General features: G+C 39.4%; 1 protein-coding gene across 5 annotated transcripts in view; it reads right to left on the bottom strand.

The window, feature by feature from the left end:
• The window catches only part of asz1 (ankyrin repeat, SAM and basic leucine zipper domain containing 1), an 83,584-nt gene that overhangs the window by 13,717 nt on the left and 46,578 nt on the right, over nucleotides 1–23,289 (bottom strand). For all 5 annotated transcript variants that reach the window (XM_059978281.1, XM_059978279.1, XM_059978283.1 and 2 more), the window contains 4 exons: nucleotides 22,969–23,093; nucleotides 17,308–17,392; nucleotides 16,508–16,564; nucleotides 10,491–10,603 (listed from right to left, as the gene is read on the bottom strand). In XM_059978281.1, the coding sequence (XP_059834264.1) occupies nucleotides 10,491–10,603; nucleotides 16,508–16,564; nucleotides 17,308–17,392; nucleotides 22,969–23,093 (380 nt within the window). The remainder of the gene's footprint in view (nucleotides 1–10,490; nucleotides 10,604–16,507; nucleotides 16,565–17,307; nucleotides 17,393–22,968; nucleotides 23,094–23,289) is intronic.

Here is a 23,289-nt window from a genome sequence, read left to right on the forward strand (position 1 = left end):
ACCAAGAAATAGTGCCTTGCTGTGCAATCTTGATCTATTGATAATGAATACAAAATGGAAAATTTTGAAAAAACCCTGCTTTTTTGGAAAATTTCAATTTTAGCATAGCTGGATATTGGATGTCAAATCACCATTATCTAGCAACTGATACCCTGCTCAAAAAACTATGCACAGTCACCTCATATGACCTGTCTTTGACTTGAGTCTGATTAAATTCCATATGCAGGATTGCACTAAAACAGACATGATAGTGATACCACAAGATAACATCCATGATACCATAACACGATGTAACAAAAGCTGTCAAAAAGGGACAACTCCCAGGGTCAGAAACAGCTACTTTCCTTCAACCATCAGGTTCTTGAATCAGCCAGCATAACCACGCCTTCTGATCAAGGCACGCCTGAGCAGGTGCATGGACGTCAGCGAGTTAGACCGACGGGAAGAACTTAAAAAGAAGACAGCTTTATAGAGTGGGCATCAGAGTAGAGGGAGTCAGAGTAGGAGAGCTTTGGCTCAATGGGACTTCGGCGATAATGGGTTGAGACGAGGCAAGTTACTTGTGAAGAACAGGAAGAGGATGTATATCTGTTAGGCCGGTGTTCTGTACACGGTGTTGGATGTGGAATATCTGGGAGACTCCCAGCCTCCTGGACAGCCACATCTGTGCCAAGTATGTCAAGCTGCAGCTCTTTAGGGATCAGGTTAGGGAACTTGTCTGGTCAAGGAAATTGAGCACTAATGGTGGGGGGTGGGGTGGGCTAGCAACAGTGGCCGTGCCTCTGACACAGTCTGGCCCCGTGGCTCAGAAGAGTAGGGGAAGGAAGAGGATGGTGGCAGTGATTGGGGACTCTATAGTTAGGTGGTCAGGCAGGTGATTCTGTGGACGCAGGAAAGAAACACAGATGGTAGTTTGCCTCCCAGGTGCCAGGGTCCGGGATGATATCCTAAAGTGGGAAGGAGAACAACTTGAGGTCATGGTACATATTGGTACCAACAACATAGGTAAGAAAAGGGAGGAGGTCGGGAAAAAGAACACAAGGGAGTTAGGAAAGAAGCTGAAAAGCAGGACCACAAAGGTAGTAATCTTGGGATTACAGCCTGTGCCACGCTACAGCGAGTATAGGAATAAAGTGAGGTCGAGGATAAATGCATGGCTGAGAGATTGGGGCAGGGGGCAGGGTTTCAGATTTCTGGATCAATGGGACCTATTTTGAGGCAGGTGTGACCTGTACAATAAGAATGGGTTGCACTTGAATCTGAGGGGGACCAATATCCTGGCAGGGAGGCTTGCTAAGGCTATTGGGGAGAGTTTAAACTAGAATTGCTGGGGGGGGGGGGGAACCAAACTGAAGAGACGGAGGAAGGGGCAGTTGGCTCACATATCGAGAAAGCTGTAAGGCAGTGCGAGAGGGAGGATAGGCAGGTGATAGAGAAGGGATGCACCCAGACTGATGGTTTGAGATGTGTCTATTTTAATGCAAGAAGTATCATGAACAAGCAGATGAGCTTAGAGTGTGGATCAGTACTTGGAGCTATGATGTTGTGGCCATTACAGAGACTTGGATGGCTCAGGGGCAGGAATGGCCACTTAAGAATGCCAGGCTTTAGATGTTTCAGAAAGGACAGGGAGGGGGACAAAAGAGGTGGGGGAATGGCACTGCCGATCAGAGGTAGTGTCACAGCTGCAGAAAAGGAGGAAGTCATGGAGGGATTGTCTGCTGAGTCTCTGTGGGTGGAAGTTAGAAACAGGAAGGGGTCAATAACTCTTACTGGGTGTTTTTTTTATAGACCACCCAATAGTGACAGGGACATGGAGGAGCAGATAAGAAACACATTCTGGAATGGTGCAATAATAACAGGGTTGTCGTGATGGGAGATTTTAATTTCCCAATGTTGACTGGCATCTCTCTAGAGCAAGAGGTTTAGATGAGGTGGAGTTTTTAAGGTGTGTTCACAAAGGTTACCTGACACAATATGTAGATAAGCCTACAAGAGGAGAGGCTGTACTTGATCTGGTATTGGGAAATGAACCTGGTCAGGTGTCAGGTCTCTCAGTGGGAGAGCATTTTGGAGACAGTGATCACAATTCTATCTCCTTTACCATAGCATTGGAGAGGGATAGGAGCAGACAAATTAAACATTTAAATGTAGTAAGGGGAAATATGAAGCTATTCAGGCAGGAATTTGGAAGTATAAATTGGGAGCAGACGTTCTCAGGGAAATGTACAGCAGAAATGTGGCAAATGTTCAGGGGATATTTGCGCGGTGTTCTCCATAGGTTCGTCCCAGTTAGAAAGGGAAAGGATGGTAGGGTACAGGAACCATGGTGTACAAAGGCTGTTGAAAATCTAGTCAAGAAGAAAATAAAAGCTTACAAAATGTTCAATAAACTAGGTAATAATAGAGATCTAGGCTAGCAGGAACGAGCTTAAGAATGAAATTAGGAGAGCCAGAAGGGGCCATGAGAAGGCCTTGGCAAGCAGAATTAAGGAAAAGCCCAAGGCATTCTATATGTAAAGAGCAAGAGGATAAGACATGAGAGAATAGGACCAATCAAGTGTGACTGGGAAAGTGTGTACAGAAGCGGAGGAGGTAGCAGAGGTACTTAATAAATACTTTGCTTCAGTATTCACTACGGAAAAGGATCTTGACGATCTTGGTGATTGTAGGGATGACTTACAGCTGACTGAAAAGCTTGAGCGTATAGAAAGATCAAGTGGGATAAGTCTCCAGGACCGGATAAGATGCACCCCAGGCTACTGTGGGAGGCGAGGGAGGAGATTGTTGAGCCTCTGGCGATGATCTTTACATCATCAATATGGACGGGAGAAGTTCCGGAGGATTGGAGGGTTGCAGATGTTGTTCCCTTATTTAAGAAAGGGAGAAGAGATATCCCAGGAAATTGTAGAGCAGAGAGTCTTACATCTGTGGTTGGTAAACTGATGGAGAATATCCTAAGAGGCAGGATTTATGAACATTTGGAGAGGCATAATATGATCAGGAATAGCCAGCATAGCTTTGTCAAAGGCAGGTTGTGCCTTACGAGCCCGATTGAATTCTTTGAGGATGTGACTAAACACATTGATGAAGGTAGAGCAGTAGATGTAGTGTATATGGATTTCAGCAAGGCATTTGATAAGGTACCCCATGCAAGGCAAACTGAGAAAGTAAGGATGCATGGGATCCAAGGGGACCTTGCTTTGTGGATCCAGAATTGGCTTGCCCACAGAAGGTAAAGAGTGGTTGTAGACGGGTCATATTCTTCATGGAATTTGGTGACCAGCAGTTTGCCTCAACGATCTGTTCTGGGACCCTTTCACTTCATGATTTTTATAAATGACCTAGATGAGGAAGTGGGGGGATGGGTTAGTAAATTTGCTGATGACACAAAGGTTGGAGGTGTTGTGGATAGTGTGGAGGGCTGTCAGAAGTTACAGTGGGACATTGATATGATGCAAAACTGGGCTGAGAAGTGGCAGATGGAGTTCAACCCAGATAAGTATAAGGTGGTTCAGTTTGGTAGGTCAAATATGATGTCAGAATGTAGTATTAACGGTAAGACACTTGGCAGTGTGGAAGATCAGAGGGATCTTGGGGTCCGAGTCCATAGGACACTCAAAGTTGCTGCGGAGGTTGACTGAGTGGTTAAGAAGGCATATGGTATACTGGCCTTCATCAACCATGGGATTGAGTTCAAGAGCCAAGAGGTAACATTACAGCCAGGACCCTGATCAGACCCCACTTGGAGTACTGTGCTCAGTTCTGGTCGCCTCACTACAGGAAGGATGTGGAAACCAGAAAAAGGGTGCAGAGGAAATTTACAAGGATGTTGTCTGGATTGGAGAGCACGCCTTATGAGAATAGAACTTGGCCTTTTCTCCTTGAAGTGAAGCAGGATGAGAGGTGACCTGATAGAGGTGTATAAAATGATGAGAGGCACTGATTGTGTGGATAGACAGAGGCCTTTTCCCAGGGCTGAAATGGCTAACAGGAGAGAGCACAGTTTTAAGGTGCTTGGAAGTAAGTACATAGGAGATGTCGGGGTAAGTTTTTTTTATGCAGAGAGTGGTGAGTGTGTGAATGGGCTGCTGGCAACAGTGGTGGAGGTGGATAAAATAGGGTCTTTTTAGAGACTCTTGGATAGGTACAGGGAGCTTAGGAAAATAGAGGGCTGCGGGTAACCCTAGGTAATTTCTAAAGCAAGTACATGTTTGGCACAGGTTTTCCATGTTCTCTATGTTCTAATCCTAATCCTACCTCAGCAATAGAAAACTATGCACCACTTCTTGCACTACCATAGTCTAGTCTCTGAATGTGTATTTTTTTCCCTAATGTCTTGCTTTGTGCATTTTTTTGCTCTTCACTGTCATGTATAAAGTATGTATAAATTTATATTTTTTGTGATGTCTGAACCTGTGCTGCTGCTGCAAGCAAGCTTTTCTTTGTACTTGTATCTCACTGGACTTGATTTGAACTACATACAACTAAAACTTTTGACATGGTGAAACCCGCTATGGTGTCTGTCAATGCTGTGGCTCAGACTTAATTGTTACTTAGATTCACAGGGATGGTTTTGCGAACAGCGTATGGAGACAGGGGTCAGGTTCGGGTTCAGGGACAGGGATAAGGGTCAGAGGCGGTAAATGAAGAGTCAGTGGCAGGAGCCAGTATTCGGAGTCCAGGTTGGAGCACTCCATGGACAAAGGTCAACAATGCTGAGTGGTCAAACCAGCAGGTGCTTAAGGGAGCAGCGCTGCCATTTCAGAGGTCTGTATAGGCAGGAGGCATGAAGGTCTGCGACCCTAAACCAAGGTTGGCAAGTCTTTGGGTCAGAGGTCCATGTGAATCTGGATGTTGAGGTCTGAAGGTCAATCCCATAATCGGTAACTTCTGGGGTTGAGGCCCAAAGGTCAAACCCATGATCGTCAAGTCCCGAAGGCCAAAAGTTGGGTCTTCAGGTGCTGAAGATGAAGACCAGCGATCCTCAGCTCATTGAGTCCCTTGTCAGAGGTCTGTACAGGGATAAACCATCCCCAAATCACCGGCTCACAGAAGTCAAAAGGTCAAACTCGTGATTGGGGAGTTCTGGGGTTTAGACCCAGCAGTCAGCGAAAACCGAAGGTTGAAATCCTCAGTCAAATGAGTCCAGAGGTAGAAGCCTGTAGGTCAAAGATTGAGTTTACCGAGTCCAGAGATGGCAGGCTTAAGGTTGAACTCTTGGGTTGGCTTGTCTGGAGGTCAGAGGCACAACACAATTGGCGGGTTAGGGACTAGAAGTTGGAGTGTGAGAGTGAGAGAGAGTGACAGAGAGTAAGAGAAAGTGAGAGGGGGGTGGGGGGCTTGTCTGTTGTTGCCGCTGAACACTGTGGGTATGGTATGTTGACGCCAGATTGTGTGAATGTGGCGACATTTGTAGGCTGTCCCCAGCATACCAATCGTTGGTTGTTAACAGAAACAACACATTTTATAGTATGTTTCGATGTACGTGTGATAAATAAATCTGAATTAAAAATCTAATATTGGAGGAAAAAAAAAGATCTTGACAGGTGAGCAACACAATAAATTATTCAGTTTGCATTAACAATTGCAAAAGCTGCACAACTAAATATCAGATATACGAAATTCTATTTGCAGAAATATTCATTCAATAGAATGGATCTACTTAAGCATAAATATTTTGTCCAGATTAACTCTGCTTAATTTACTCGACTCGAAATTAACTCTCAAGTCTGAAATATCAAATGGAATTCTCAAATACCAACTGCAACTTGGAGAAGCACTCATTTTTAGATTAACAACAGGACTTGCTTTTATTATAAGTTTCTTTGGTGCCTTCATGCTGCATATTTCTCTTTCATTGTTCTGAGAATAAGATTGGCCCAGATTTCACAATCGGACACAGTGTGACAATGCTTGCCACTGACCTTGAAGAAAGACATCAACAGAACTTAATGATCTCCACTTTTTTGACCTTGGTTGCCAGTGTTCTTGTATTGATTGGGATCCTTGGCATCCTGAGAATGTCACCAAGTCAATGGAACACATGATTCTCAAAACCAGGAAGACGAGGCAGATACTTTAGTTACGATTGAGATATATGTAAAAAAATCTGAAATATGAGTATATTTAATTTAAAACAATTAAAACGCACTTGATTTTTTTTTATGGGAAGTGATCTATGTAAAATTATTATATCTACACAATTTAGTATTTTTAAAAGGATTTGCTAAGCATTAAATATGGCATTAAAACTCATTTCACAGTGAAACTGTTTTAAGTTATTTTACAATATAAATGTCACATTCTTTAATATTCAACCGGTTTTCTTTATTTTGGTAAACCATGCAAGACATTGAGTATGATTTAATCACTGACAATTAGGCAATTTTCCGTTAAACTACATATAGAAGAATGACAAGCTTTGATAATGTTGCTAACATAACAAATGTAAAATCAGAGTCAATATATTTTTCCTCAGATGTCTTTACCTTTAAACTTTAAAAATATAAAAGTTTGGATTGTTTAAAGAGCTTATTGGACTTGTTGAACTCAAAGATTTCAATCATGTAAAACTGCTAGAGTACACAAATGCCAAGGGCAACTATTTAATAAAATGTAATTCTGGCAATCCTGTTACAAAATTCTTTTGTATATAGATAAAAGTTCAAAACCATAAGAAGTAAAAATAATCTTAATAGAAATGCTTTCGTCATTAATGTTCATTACTAAAATTAGTTACAAATAGCGATAAATTTGAGGTTAAATTTGTTGTTCTAATTTATGTTTTCACTTTGTGAAAGTGACATCAGGCCACTGAACTGATGTGAAAATTAACATCTATTTTTGAAGTTATGTGACTGATGGATCAACCTGTCAGAATTAAATCCCACTGGAAGAACCTCTTATCCAGCAAATGAGGAAATTATGCTTCTTCCAATGAACCAATCACTTCAGATACATCTATTGATAGATGGAAATCCAGACCTTACTTGAAAATGTATCAAACACCTCCCAGAAAGTGACTTCAAGGTCAGCAATAAGTGTGTCTAACCATTTCCCCCTATAAAACATCAACATTCAGTCCCATGCTTTAGTGTGTTTGATGTACTTAGTAACTTGTACACCAACTCCAGCTGGATTTGTTTGGACTATTTTATTCTAACACCTAGTTTAACATTAGAAAGGTCAGAGTTTGTTAATACAGTCTGCATTTATAATTCATATAACATGGTTTCTACCTCCTTTCAAACATCAGGGTTAATTTTGCTACAATCTTTTTTGTAACTCTGTTATTGAATATAAAGGATAATTGAAAGTACAGAAATTAACGTCAATATCTCCACACGAAAACTTCCAGCAAACAAAATACTATATTTGAAATACAACATTACAGGCAAAAATGTAACAAACTGGGTTTTATGTCTACATTTTACTCTGCAAATAACTACAAAACATTTTAGCAAAATGTTTTCATTCAAAACATTACTTTCAGAAGCATTTGTCAAAGGTGAGGAGGCAGTTAAGACCTTCACATTGGATTAATTAAATCACAGCTTATTTTGGGAGACAGGATAATAGTTGATCTCATTCCCTCTGTCATCCATAACCTAAATCCAAACTTTCTGACAATCTCAGGGCCATTCTGTGAACCAAGGCATATTTGTAGAGAGGCAAAGGGAATTAAGGGTTTCAACGCCTGTCTACTTACTACAAGGTCTTCCATGGCACATAATTAATTGTGATATTTGCTTGAAGAGCATCAATAATGTGAACATTTTACAAACTACATCTATTCTCTGACAATAATCGGTGACTGATGAATGACTCTGAGCAGTACTGAGACCTCTTAAGCATACAGTGTAAATAGAGACAAAAGGTTTTATTCCAAAATAATTTGTATAGAGTGGCAATAAAAATCTTGCACTTAAGTACATACTTTAGTCTTTAATATCATAAACTGTATGTGTAATATTTAGGAAAGCACACACTTTCATCAGATCAAATTATTCAGTAACTTCTACCTTGAAGTATTTAAGGGTGCAATGGAGAGAAACCTTTAAAATGAAAGTTGTTTTAGCTCTGCATTCATGTGCCTTAAATTAATTCTCACTGTTGGGCTAAAATTTGCCTGTTACCTATATCCTCTCTGCAAACATTACTTAACTTTGTCTGATTTTGCCACTTTCTGTAATAGCTGTCTTGTCTTCCAAACCACATTGTAACAAGGTGCACTGCCTTTACCTATTATCAACTATCTAAAAACTTAAAATATCAGCTTTTTACTAATCAATGGGGTCACTTTAATAATATGTTGTGAATATTAATTCTGTTCTGCAAAATGAGGTATTTTGTGCAGAAAGTCCTTGCAGTTTTTGTACAAGGGAATATCACCGCTCCAACTTTAATCTTAAAAATGCTTTTCAATTAATGAAGAGTCACCTAATGCTCAGGTAAAGATCAAGGACAGAGAACAAAAAAAGAACACAGTGGTTTAGGATGTAGAGGGGTCAGTGGACTCCAGGTTAGGATCCCTGATCTAGGAGATGGTAGGTTACTATAATTTAGATCACTTTTAAATCAAACTGTGTTCTTGTCAAGCAGTATCAAGTACAAAAGGCAAGACAAGTAAAGATAAAGCTGAAGGAATGTCTTTTGCATCCTTCGATATTGCAATAATATTTTTTTAAGTGAATCTTACTTCCTAACTTTGTGGCAAAAAGCAAAAATATATTCTGAAGAAAAAATATTAATGAACGATGTTGTGCTGCTGCAAACAATACTCCCTCAATTAGTCCCTGCATTAAAAAGTGTATCCTTGGGCTATCTGAAAGTGTTTCTCAAATGACAATTTAATTTTACAATACTTATTGCAGTGCAATCATTGTTATGATCTACTTAGATATCAGGTTAAAACCAATCCTGATCAAAGCCAGTTCCAACTGGGCTCAAATCTAAGGACATATTACCCCCAAGATTTTCACAGATTAGGCCAAACACAGCATTGTTTAAAACCTTGTCTTAGGCACACAGCAGGTACCCATTTATTCTGATGTTACCAGTCATATGCATCTACATTATCCCCAAGCAAAACCCTTTGCAAGGTCCATTCCTTTCTTCTCATCTTCCAGTTAAACTCACTATGATGCATCCTGTAGACTTCCTGTGCCTTCCATGCCCACTTCAGCATGACCTTTGTACAGCAACTGTCTAGATACACACACCCCAAAAGCAATCCTTTGTCCCAACATGAGCCATTCCACTGTATTTGTGGGGTGACAGAACACCTTGCTCCAAACTATAAAGTGCTGCATCAGCCCAGTCTAACGATATGTGACCCAAATATATCATTGGGTTCAGATTAGTTAGCCATACTCCAAAGGAAATGGCCCATAAATAGAAATTATAATACCGTTCTTCTAGCTTACTGGAACAAATACTTCATTTTCTCTAAAGAAGTGCTACATCTATTCATCTATATAAAGTTCAACATCTTAGCTTTAACATTAGGATAAAAATTAACCTTGGTAGCTCTTGCTGAACACAGAATCAGATCAGAAGCAGCCAACAACAATGAACGGCTACATTATGGACATGCAGTCAGTGCAGAGGACAGAGGATAGATTTCTACCCAATTATCTCTAGAAGTATAGAATGCTCCGTTTACACCATGTTATTTTAAAGCATTTTCATGTTACTTGCCATGGTTGTGTTCACAAGGAATATTAAATTTCAAAGGATTTTGTGAAGTTGTGCATCGCACAAAATATCACACATTATTGAAATATTTTAGAGACTCATCTTGAAATTAATGAAAATTTCAAGTTGGCTTCATCATTTAACAAAACTTGTGTTTTCTTAGTCCATCAACATAACCTGAGCTGCTTAAGGGGAGCTAATTTGCTCAAAAGTTGCTGGCCAACTTTTATCAAGATGCGTTAGAGAACAGACGAACGTATGGGATGACAGTATGGTACTCTAACTGCAGCAAGACAGATTACAAATTATTCTGTGATTAACAAGGCTCAGCATGTCATTGGGACTCAACCACTGGACCTGGAGACTTCCTACAACTCTTGATGGCACACCTGAAATATCATTAAAGACCTATCCCATCCCAGACACTGTCTGTTCAATCTCCTGCCATCTGGTAGGAGATACAGAAACATCTTAACCAAGATAGAAAGACTGAAAAGCAGCACCTTCTCAAGGAATAATGATACACTCCAGCTTATCAGATGGCCTCTGAGTGTTATGGACTATCAAAGTCACTTGATGCATGTAAATATGGGATTTTTTTTTAAAGTTACGCCATACCACATGCATTAAAAATATCTTTTTTGTACAGACTGGAGAAGCACTGCAATTTCATTGCCTTGAGCAATGGCAATAAAGTTCTATTCTATTCTACTCTTGCACTTTTCCAACCCCACTTTGATGAGCATCTGATTTACCTGTTTAAAGTGAATGGTCATTTTATTTTCAATTACCTGCAATCAAAATTATTCAGCATTGGTATTTCAGCAACCTGTTGATCTTCTGGTTGCATTTCATAAACGGCATCCAAAATTTTCTGCTGGTCAATAGGATAAGTGATTCCAATCTGAATAAAAAATAAAAAAAACTACAAGTTATGCTCACACTATGTCAATGTTTTGATTGGAAGCAGAACAAAGCTTTAGTTTCCACTGTAAATTGTAACAATCCAAATATTTATACTAAACTCTCTATATCTCCTACATCATCTACCTAAGGAATCTATCAGATGATTTTCATCTCTATCTCAGATTTTAATCTTTATTCCTTCTTCTCAGGAATCACCACTGTACTTTATTTCTTGTCCAAGACACTTGCCTAGGATGGTCCCCAGACTTACTGCTTCATCTCAAGTTCAACAACATTCAAATATCTGCTGCACAATTTGTTTAACCGCCGAACTCAAGTTATGGTGACACCCAATCAAGTTTGTTTGGGACCTACTCTGTTTTACAAAATCATCCTCCCTTTCAAAGACAAAGAAAGCCTACAGATTCTCTACTGCTCAACCGACCTTTCACATTTACCAGTTACAAAGTGGTCCTGATGAAGGGTCTTGGCCCAAAACGTCACCTGTTCATTCATGCCTGACTTGCTGAGTTCCAGCACTTTGTGCGTGTTGCTCCAGATTTCCAGCATCTGCAGCATCTCGTGTTTATCAAATGGTCATGGTTTGTTATCTCAGTTACGACCACCTTTCCAGTTACTTTTCCCCCTTCCTTACATTTCAAGATAAACTAATCTATCCTCCGTCTGTCCAGGCTTAGAACTCAAAACTCTTTCAGGCTTTTCCTCTCAGATGTAGCCTTGTTCTTTCCAACCTAATCTCTCTGCAGTCCCATTCTCATTTTTAGCCAACTACTAAGATTCCCTTCCCAATCCTTGCGTTAACTCACTTTCTTACCCTTACTCCTTGCCACCGTTCTGATGGGTAATGAATGGTGAATTAAAGAAGAAACTAAACAGGTCTCAGTTTCAGGACAAAAGAAAACAAACCATTCCCATTTCTTACCAGGGGTGAGGCTAAAAAAAGAACTAAAGTAGTTTAAGGACAGAGTTAATGGAAAAGGCAAGAGGGTTAGTTAGCTGACTTGGATGATCTTTTAGTAATGGATAACCTAGCCAGGGTTGGAGATGGATAGCTAAACCATTCATCCCTATGTAAAGAAATTTGTCAGGACTGTATATGGAGGTAGGGGATAAATTCAAGTTATTTGCATCATAAACAGACACCTTATTCTCAGAGGAAGAAGGGAGTGGAAGGAATATCAAGAAATCTGTTAATGGTTAAAATGGTCATGCACAATTCATGACAGAGTCTGGTAAGGTATCTGTTCAGCCCATAAAAATGAATTTTTACTGTCGATGCCTCTTAAAATTCTGCTTGGTCAGAATGTTGAGATTATAAAGTGCAGTTGAAATGTGACAAGAAACATTCAAACATGGAATGAAATATACTAAATCAAAGTGTGCTGAAAGTTTTGCTTTTCCTCTGACAGTTAAAATGTATACTGAAATGAGTAATTTTGTCCATTAGTTGAATGAACATTATTTGTAGTATTAGAAACAGCATCAAGGTATTGTGTGAACTTAATGAGTCAATTCTGTGTCAAACTATGAACCTTGAAGCCCTGACTGGTTTATGGACTGTTTGCCATAATCAGACAGCTTAAGTGACTTTAGTACAGTGGAAGGCAGTGTTTTACATCCCAAGTATAGATACAAGCATAGATTCTAACACCATTTCTGTTAACAGTGTATATAATGACAGGAAATTACTTATGTTTATTTAAAATCTGATATGACATTTAAAGTTATTGAGTGATAAGCTAACATTCACAGATGAACATGCAGACATCATCAAAACATAAAATTCCCCTTTCTATCCCCCAAAATCAATTGCAGTGCACATTTAGAAAGCCTTTTGTAATGAGAATTTAGCAAGGTACAAGGTTCAAATCTTTGAAAGAAAAAGGAATAAACCTAACTTTTTGAGGTGCTGATTAAAAATAGTAAGGATTTCTTGCAGATATTCAACACCACTCTTTCTGAGTATTCCAAAACATTTTGTACAAAGAGGGTCATATGATATTTGGCCACCACTATAATGAGGAAAACATCAGCCAGTTTCTGCAAAGTTAGACAATAAGACCATAGGACACAAGAGCAGAATTAGGCCATTTGGCCCATCGAGTCTGCTCTGCCATTTCATTATAGCTGATCCAATTTTCCTCCTGGCCTCAATCTCCTGCTTTTTCTCTGTATCCCTTCACACCTTGACCAATCAAGAATCTATCAAGCTCTGCTTTAGATATACATAAAAAAACTTGGCTTCCATAGCTGCCTGTGGCAAACAATTCCATAGATTCACCATGCTCTGGCTAAAGAAATTCCTCTCATCTCCATTCTAAAAGAAGGGCTTTCTATGCAGAGGCTGTGTCCTCTAGTCTTAAGCTCTCCCACCAAAGGAAACATCCTGTCCACATCTATATTATCAAGGCCTTTCACCATTCAACAGGTTTCAATGAGATCGCCCCTCCTTCTTCTGAATTCTAGTGAATACAGGCCCAGAACCAGCAAATGTTCTTTATATGACAAGTCATTCAATCCTGAATCATTTTCATGAACCTCCTTTGAAACCTCTCCAGTTTCAGCACAATCTTTCTAAGATAAACAGCCCAAAACTGCTCATAATACTCCAAGTGAGCTTGTAGCTTGTTAAGCAGCTTCATGTTTGGCAACTTGTCAAAGGCCTTCTGAAAATCCAGTACACATCAACCAATTCTCCTTTGTCTATCCTGCTTGTTATTTCTTCAAAGAATTTCAACACATTTGTCTGGAGATCATGCTGATTACAGCCTATTTTATCATGTGCCTTCAAGTACTCTGAGATATCCTTAAAAATCTATTCCAACATCTTCCCAAGCACTTATGTCAGACTAACTGGCTTATAGTTTCCTTTCCTCTGCCTCTGGATGTTCCTCTGGAACATTTGCAATTTCCCAGTCTTCTGGAACCATCCCAGAATCAAGTGATTCTTGAAAGATCATTACTAATGCCTCCATAATCTACTCAGCCACCTCTTTCAGAACCCTGGGGAGTACACCGTTCAGTCCAGGTGATTTATCTAGCTTCAGACCTTCCAGTTTCCGAAGAGTCTTCTCTCTAGTAATGGTAACTTTACACACTTCATGACACGACACCTGGAACTTCCACCATACTGCTGGTGTCTTCCACAGTGAAGACTGATGCAAAATACATATTCAGTTCACCTGCCATTTCCTTGGCCCCCGTTACTACCTCCCCAGTATCGTTTTCCAGTGGTCCGCTATCCACTCTCACCTCTCTTTTATACTATGTATCTGAAGAAATTTTTGGTAGCTCACCTAGAAGGAAAACTCTGATCCTCAAACCTCTGGGGGAAGCTTCTGGAATATACCCTGGAGAAAAATCTGAAGCTGGTGCCCCTAAGGCAGTTCAACACCGACCCGCAACTCCTGGTGCCAAACTGTATCAGTCTCTGCCGTTCTTTTGGATTCATCAGCTGCATGGAGAGGGGGAACTTGCTGTATGGGCCACAGCTTGCTCTGTACTGACCTGGCATGCAGGTGATGTAGACAGATGCAGCATCCATGATATAAAACTCCAATTTATTAGCTTGGAAAACAAGCAAATGCAACTCAATTATTCAAATGTAGCTCATCTGATAGAGACAGAGGAAACCGTAGGCCGGTTAGCTGAATATCTGACACAGGAAGAAGCTATCACAAATGGCATTATAACAGAACACTAGACGGAGGCAAATAGTTTTGAGGAAGGAGAACCATATTTGATCAATTCGTGGAAATACTTTGAACAGGTGCTATGGTTAAGAGTTTTCTTTTTCACTTCAGAAATTTGGAAACATGCCCCTTTTGACTTTCATCTAAGCAACTGGTATATATTGTACAGTTCTAATCTCAGGACTACTTCACTAGTTACAACCTACCTGAATGAAAGTAGCCATTTGCTCCTACTTTCTGGTCTCAGTTTGCAAAGTCCGTGCTAATACATAACTCATTACTATGTCTCCTGAAAAATCCTGAGACTGGACAAACTGTGTCCATCCAATACTAACAGTGAAATGCATTACATTTCCCATTTTTGTTTGATGACCACATAAACAGTCCAGCATGTTTATCAGTTTCTTAGATGGCTTGAGATAAGCTAATTAGTGCCTGGTTTTAGGCCAGAAGGCAGACAGTAAATTATCTGCATGACATCTGTTTTTTATAAAAACAGCAACATTGAAATAATTATAGTTAGGTTGGTCTACTTTCGCTTGTCAAGAAGTGCACTTCTTGACAATCAAACAAATAAGGTCTGCATGGATCTATCAATACAAACATTTTATTTGTTTGAATATAAAATGGATCTTTAAGCTTAATTGATTTACTAGTTTTTTCATTAGATTTGATTTCTTCACCCCATCACATTTGCTTGGGTTCTGAGAGGCTCCAATTAGGTAGCCAAGATCTAAAAGAGGTACAAAGCCTCAGTGCATTTAACTATGAAGAGTTCACCCAGCCTGATCTCATCCAAATCTGAATACTGACAACATACACAAAATGCTGGACGAAGGGTCTCAGCCCGAAACGTCGACAGTACTTCTCCCTATAGATGTTGCCTGGCCTGCTGTGTTCCACCAGCATTTTGTGTGTGTTGTTTGAATTTCCAGCATCTGCAGATTTCCTCGTGTTTGCTGATTACTGACACTCTTTTTGACATCCTACTTCAACCTCATCCTTATCGGCTTGGGTCCGATAGCCAGGCTCTTGTAGAAATGAAAGCAGCAGCTGTTCGGTCTTCCTAAAGCAACTTTGATACAATTAACTAAAACAGCCATACAGGTGGAATGACTTGGACCACACTGGAAATTAAAATTAGTATCTTCTTTGTCTGCACATCTAGCCTTTCCTTTTAAATCTGTCACCGGAAAGTTTTATCAGTTGAGTAAATATTGAGCGAGCATCCAAGTAACACTGCTCAAAATAACTTTTCAAGAAAGGAAACAATTAAACGAATTTAATGTATTGAAATATTTGATCTGAGACTTAAAGGAAATGCTATTGTCTATCATTAGTATTTGTCAAACAATGTTGGAACAACCAGTAATTCTTTATGACAGGTGAATGTGTGGTAGCATTGTAGCAGGCTATACTCTGCCTCAGGCAAGACCCGAGAAGCCAGCCAAGCAACAGTGAGGGATTGGAAGACAATGAAGTAGGGTGCATCAAATGTGATGAGTCAAGCTGTGAGATGAATTGCAAAATTCAGCAACACAAACTAAGCCTAGTGAGTTTGTAAAGTTGGAGATGTACAGTTATATAAAGATCACTTATGTTTATATATTAATAACCTACTTCCATGTCCAAGCATACTGAAAAGGATGTAAGCAAAGGAAATTTTGCTACAAAGTCTGTCTTTTTGTTACAATGGCAAAAGACCATCATTGATACAGCAGAGCAAGTTTTCCAATCAGTGATTGTGAATAACCACCACAGTACCCACAGTCAGATAAGCATACATGCCTATACATATAAGTATATTAAATATGCACATATGTAATTTCTGAGCAATCAGTATGTGCTGGCACACAAATTATGCCAAGTAGTACCACAGAAGTGTCTGAACTTCTAAATTCTAGATTTGCCCCTAGCAACACAGACATCAATCACTCAAAAGTTAATGAGGAATATGTGTGCTTACCTTAGAGGTTATAGTATAGCCTGTGTGTTAGCAAGGTTGCTATTTTTGGAAGTACATTTAAAAAAATCACAGAGCTCAGTTGTGAGTGATTTATGTTCAAAGTAAAATAAATATAATTGCAATAGCTGTTAAAAAAGAGGTCAACCTTTTTCTTGTGTCTGTGCAATAAATATTTTTGACTAAATATCATAAATGAAAAATAATTTTTTTAAAAAATGCAAACCTTTTCAAGATCTTCTTTCCCCATTGTTATAAGATCTCTCAAAGATATATCATTCTCCTTAAATGCAACAACAGAAAACATGTTAAAATCAGAAGCAAGGAATTGAGGTACACTGATAAATAATTATGTTATAAAATAACAGTTCCAACAACTCTTTAGGAATATTTGTTGTTAACTTGTTCATAATTAATTAAACCAGAGGTTAACTTCTAATGATAACCCATGTAAAGTTGAAATATTTCCATATTATTAATTGCTAATCATTTACAAATCATCTTCCCATTGGTCTCAGATAGTTTTTTTTGGTGTAACAAGTAAAATACCTACCATGAAACTATAAAACTACAATTAACCACAAAGCACAGGAGCACCAATTTCCATGAGTAAAAAATTCTAAGGTACCATTACAGCATTCTTCTTTGTACCCAATAAACTATAATGACAAGTCTCCATTACCACAAAGTAGGGAACTTGAAACTGATTGCTACATTTATAAACAAACAACTTTTCGTTCCTTAACATGTATATTCAAAAAAAGTTTGAGAATGTGCCTGGGACCAGCTTATCTTGCAAGTACGCAGATTCATGGAGAGTTACTCAGTAGAAAACGAGGAGTATTTGCTCTTGTCCTGCAACAGAGCCTCTGTTTTAAGAGCTTACAAATAGTGCACATTCAGTTAAGGTCTTCGAAAACAGTAAAATCAAACAAGCATGCCACTGATAAAAGATATTTCAATAATTAACTTGAGGACTAATTACAATGCTAATAATATTTTCCATTATCAAGAAAATAAACACACCTTAAATAACTCCTTAAGATGTTCAAGATCAAGCCCAGACAGAAATAGTTCCATTTCACCAAAAGCTGAAACTGAACTATGAAAACTGATGAAAAAGAATGTAAATAAGATATTAAAATTTTCTTACAAAGGAATTAATTAATATTCCCATGAAATATACTTCTGAATTCATTTTCCAAAGATAATTTGGGTTCCATAAAAATATAAAAAGGAATTTGATTCTAATAGTAGATATTACAAATGAACATAGATCAACTCTGTATACTCCTGCATTATGGAGGAGTTGCATTCCTAGAGAATTGTAATGTCTTGATTTTCCATTATGCAGACCCTGCTTTCCATCTCCATTGAACAGGATTTGATAAGCGATCTTGAAGTAAAGGAGCCATTAGGAGGTAGTGACCATAAAATGAAAAGATTTTATCTGCAATTTGAGAAGGATAAGAGCAGATTGGAGGTGTCAGTGTTGCAGTTGAACAGAGGAAACTATGGAGCCATGAGGGTGAAGCTGCCCAAAGTTAAATGGACAGATATCCTAGCAGAAAAGACAGTGGAACAGCAATGGCAGGTATTCTTGGGAATAATGCACAAGGTGCAAAATCAGTTCATCCCCCAGAGAAGGAAGGATTCAAAGGGGGGAAAGGAGCCACAACGGTTGACAAAGGAAATCAGAGATTGCATAGCATTAAAAAAAAATAAGTATGACAGAGCTAAGGTGAGTGGGAAGACAGATGATTGGGAAATTTTTAAGGAACAACAGAACTTAACTAGAAAGGCAATATGGGGGGAGAAAAATGAGGTACGAATGCAAGCTAGTCAGGAATATAAAGGAGGAAAGCGAAAGCTTTTTTAGGTATGTGAAGAGAAAGAAGATAGTTAAGAACAATGTTGGGCCCTTGCAGAATGAATTAGTGAAATTGTTATGGGAAACAGAGAAATGGCAGAAAAATTTAATAAGTAGTTTAGATCTGTCTTCACTAGGGAAGACACAAGCAATCTCCCAGATGTACGGATGGGCCAAGGACAAAGGGTAACAGAGGAAATGAAACAGATTGAAATTAGGAAGGAAACAGTGATGAGTAGACTGATGGGACTGAAGGCTAACAAATCCCCAGGTCCAGATGGTCTGCATCCTAGGGTACTAAAGGAGGTGGCTCTGGAAATTGCAGATGCATTGGTAATCATTTTCCAATGTTCCTTAGATTCAGGATCAGTTCCTGAGGATTGGAGAATGGCTAATGTTATCCCACTTTTTAAGAAAGGAGGGAGGGAGAAAACAGAGAACTATTGTCCTGTCAGCCGAACATCAGTAGTGGGGAAGATGCTAGAGTCCATTATTAAAGATGAAATAGTGGCATACCTAGATAGCAGTGACAGGATTGGGCCGAGCCAGCATGGATTTACCAAGGGCACATCATGCTTGACTAATCTATTGGTGTTTTTCGAGGATGTAACCAGGAAGTTAGACAAGGGATATCCAGTGGATGTAGTGTACCTCGATTTTCAGAAGGCATTTGATAAGGTCCCACATAGGAGATTGGTGGGTAAAATTGGGGGGGGGGGGAGATATTGACATGGATAGAAAACTGGTTGGCAGATAGAAAGCAAAGGGTAGCGGTGAATGGGTGTTTCTCGGAATGGCAGGTGGTGACTAGTGGGGTGCCACAGGGCTCGGTATTGGGACCACAGCTGTTTATGATTTACATCAACGATTTAGATGAAGGCATTGAGAATAACTTCAGCAAGTTTGCTGATGATACTAAGCTGGGTGGCAGTGTGACATCTGATGAGGATGTTAGGAGAATTCAGGGTGACTTAGATAGGCTGGGTGAGTGGGCAGATACTTGGCAGATGACGTTTAATCTGAATAAGTGTGAGGTTATCCACTTTGGGAGTAAGAACAGGAAGGCAGATTATTATCTGAACGGTGTAGAGTTAGGTAAGGGAGATATACAAAGAGATCAAGGAGTCCTTGTTCATCAGTCACTGAAGGTGAATGAGCAAGTGCAGCAGGCAGTGAAGAAGGCTAATGGAATGCTGGCCTTTATTACAAAGGGAATTGAGTACAAGAGCAAGGAAATCCTTTTGCATTTGTACAGGGCCCTGGTGAGACCACACCTGGAGTATTGTGTATGGTTTTGGTCTCCAGGGTTAAGGAAGGACATCCTGGCTGTAGAGGAAGTGCAGTGTAGATTCACAAGGTTAATTCCTGGGATGTCTGGACTGTCTTACGCAGAGAGGTTAGAGAGACTGGGCTTGTACACGCTGGAATTAAGGAGATTGAGAGGGGATCTGATTGCAATATATAAAATTATTAAGGGATTGGACAAGATAGAGGCAGGAAATATGTTCCAGATGCTGGGCGAGTCCAGTAACAGAGGGCATGGTTTAAGAATAAGGGGTAGGTCATTTAGGACAGAGTTAAGAAAAAACTTCTTTTCCCAGAGAGTTGTGGGGGTGTGGAATGCACTGCCTCAGAAGGCAGTGGAGGCCAATTCTCTGGATGCTTTCAAGAAGGAGCTAGATAGGTATCTTATGGATAGGGGAATCAAGGGATATGGGGACAATGCAGGAACCGGGTATTGATAGTAGATGATCAGCCATGATCTTAGAATGGTGGTGCAGGCTCGAAGGGCCGAATGGTCTACTTCTGCACCTGTAGTCTATAATCTGATTTATTCCTCTGAATAGTCATGGTGTGAGGTCTAGAGGGAAATTTTTTTTGGCTCTATTATATGCATCAGAGAAAGGTGCATTATTTTAATTAACTATAAATGGATGTTACATTGTTCGATAAAATAGGTATCATAGAAGAGATTCCCTTGTCAATTGTGCAAAACAAATCCCTCAAGTGTCTCTCACTGTGAATCATCAGCCCGTGATCCTTGTGTTTGGTAAACCAGTGCAGTCCTCTATATACATCTTCTATTTATTTTTTCACTACATGAATTTTATAAGATGAATTAATTCATAACCAATGAATAAATATCCTCACATGTAATATCTCTTCAACATTCGTTATTTAATGAAAATGAAAGCAAGATATTACATATTCTTATATCAAGTAAATATTTAAATGGAATTCTATGCAACAATTTTCTTGTGCTTAATTTTAAATTTAAGAGTAGTTAATCAGGTATAATTGTTTAAAAATGACTAAGGACATAGAACATTGCAGCACGGTACTGTCCCTTCAGCCCACGAGCTCGTGCTGATCTTTTAGCCTACTCCAAGATCAATCTAACCTTTCCCTCCAGCATAGCCCTCTTTTTTCTTTTATCCATATGCCTATCCAAGAATCTTTTAGATTTCCCCAATGTACCTGCCTCTATCACCACTTTGTGTTGCGTTTCATACACTTACCATTCTTAGTGTTAAAAAATTTACCTCTGACATTCCTTCTATACCTTCCTTCAATCACCTTAAAAGTATGTCCTCTTGCATTGCTGCCCTGGGAAAAAGGCACTGGCTGTCCACTCTACCCATGCCCCTTATCATCTTATGTACTGTAGTTCTAACAAGCCACTTCTCATCCTCCTTCACTTCAAAGAGAAAAGCCTTCGCTTACTCAACTTTTCTTCTTAAGTTATGTTCTCTGATCCAGGCAGCACCCTCTCTAAAGCTTCTATATTCTCTCTGTAACATGGTGATCAGAACTGATCATAAAGAGTAGTTTAACCAGTTTTATAGAGCTACATTACCTTGTGGCTCTTGAATTCAATTCACTGACTTATGAAGACCAACATACCATACAGCTTCTTAACTTGCACAGCCACTTTGAGGGATCTATGGACTTGGACCCCAAGATCCCTGTGTTATTCCACACTGCTAAGAAGTTGTCATTAACCTCATACTCTGTCTTCAAGTTCAATCTTCCAAAGTATATCAGTTCACACTTCTCCATCTGCTTCTTCTTAGCCCAGCTCTGCATCCTATCAATGTCCTGCTGTAAACTACAACAACCTTCTACACTATTTTCAACACTACAAACCATCCTGTCATCTGCAAACTTGCTAACCGACTCTTCCACTTCCACATCCAAGTCATTTATAAAAAAGCAAACAGTAGTGATCCCAGAACAATACCCTTTGGAATACCATTTGTCACAGATCTCAAGGCAGAATACACTCCATTTACTACGACCCTCTGCCTTCTGTGGGCAAGACAATTCCAAATCCATGTAGCCAAGTTTTCCTGGATTTCATGACTTCCTGAATGAGCTTACCAAGCAGAACCTTGTCAAATGCCTTGCTAACATCAATATACAGCACATCCACCACTCTACCCTGATCAATTTGTTCTGTCACTTCCTCAGAGAAGTCAAGTCAGGTTTGTGAGACATGACCAGCATGTCACAAAGCCATGTAGATTATCCCTAATCAGATGACGCTCCTTAAAATACTTGTACATCCTGTCTCTAAGAAGCCTCTCCAACAATTTTTCCCACCTAATTCCTAGGATTATCCTATGAACTTTCTTGAAAAACATCTGTAACACTCCAATCTTCTGTTACTATTCCCAAGGCCAGTAAGGACACACAGTTCATCATCAAGACCCCAGCAATTTCTTTCCTCACTTTCTGTAGTAGCCTGATGTATATCCCACTCGACCAGGGGGATTTATCTATCCTATTGCTTTTCAAAAGATCCAGTACATCCTTTTTCTTAACCTTGACATTCCAGTACATTATCCATTCTACTATGAACTTACATCCCTTTCACTGGAAAATACTTAAGTAAAGATTTCACTGAAGATCTCCCTACCTCCTCCTACTCCAGGCATATATTCCCACTTTTAATCCTGATTGGTCCTACCCTCACTCTAGTCATCCTGTTCTTCACAGATGTGTAGAATGCCTTGAGGTTTTCCTAAATCCTTCTTGCCAAGGCCTTCTCATGCCCCCTTCCAGCTCTCCGAAGTCCCTTCTTAAGTTCTTTATTGGCTACCTTATCTCTCTCAAGAGCCCTATCTGATCTCTGCTTCCTAACAGTTAAGTATGCATCTTTCAACCACTTCACTAAATGTTTGTCAATCACGGTTACTTCAGCCTACCATCCTTTCTTTGCCTCAATGGGACAAACTCACCCGGAATCCCATGCAAGTGCTCCCTAAACAACCTCCACATTTCTGTTGTGCATTTCCCTGAGAACATCTGTACCCACTTTACACTCCCAGATTCCTGCCTAATAGCATCATAATTAGTCCTTCCCCAATTAAATACTTCCTCTACAATCCACCATCCCATCTTTGTCTGAGGCTATGCTTAAAATCATGGAGTTGCGCTTACTGTCTCCATAATCCTCTCCTACTGACAGAACTGTCACCTGATCAGATTCATTGCCTAATACTAGATCCACTATTGCCTCTCCTCATACTGTCCTGCCCACATGTCAGGATGCAACTTACAAATTCTGCCTCATCTAAGCCTCTTGCACTGAGGAGGTGCCCGTCAATATCAGGGAAGTCACAGGCACCCATGACAATAACCCTGTTATTTTTGCACTTTCCCAAAATTTTCCTATTAGGGAAGCCTTTAGAATACTCCCAACAGAGTGATTGTTTTGCAGTGAGGATGATTGGAAAATGTAAAATTTGATGAAAACCTATGAAACATCAAAATAGATCACAATACTTTACAAGAAAATGCACAGTGTTAATTACCTGACACTGTTGTTTTCCGTATTAGAATTATTTACAAAGTATTTGTAAATTGCCTCATCTTTAGACATGTTCTGGAGTTTTTTTGATAATGATGTAATTGAAGTTACTTTGAGTAACATTGCCAACTGGAGGAAGAGGAAAAAAAGATCCTTTTAACTGCCAAGAATCAGAAGAGTGATCCTTTTTGCATGATATTTTTAGTAAGTAGACCATATATGCAAGAGTATATATCAGAACACCAATTTTAAATTTGTAAAGGAATCATATTTAAAGTTATACATTAAACCTGTGCCCGCTGATTATGGAGAGATGCTGTCAGCT

Source organism: Hypanus sabinus, chromosome 8 (genome assembly GCF_030144855.1).
Source record: "Hypanus sabinus isolate sHypSab1 chromosome 8, sHypSab1.hap1, whole genome shotgun sequence".
Classification (NCBI taxonomy): Eukaryota; Metazoa; Chordata; class Chondrichthyes; order Myliobatiformes; family Dasyatidae; genus Hypanus; species Hypanus sabinus.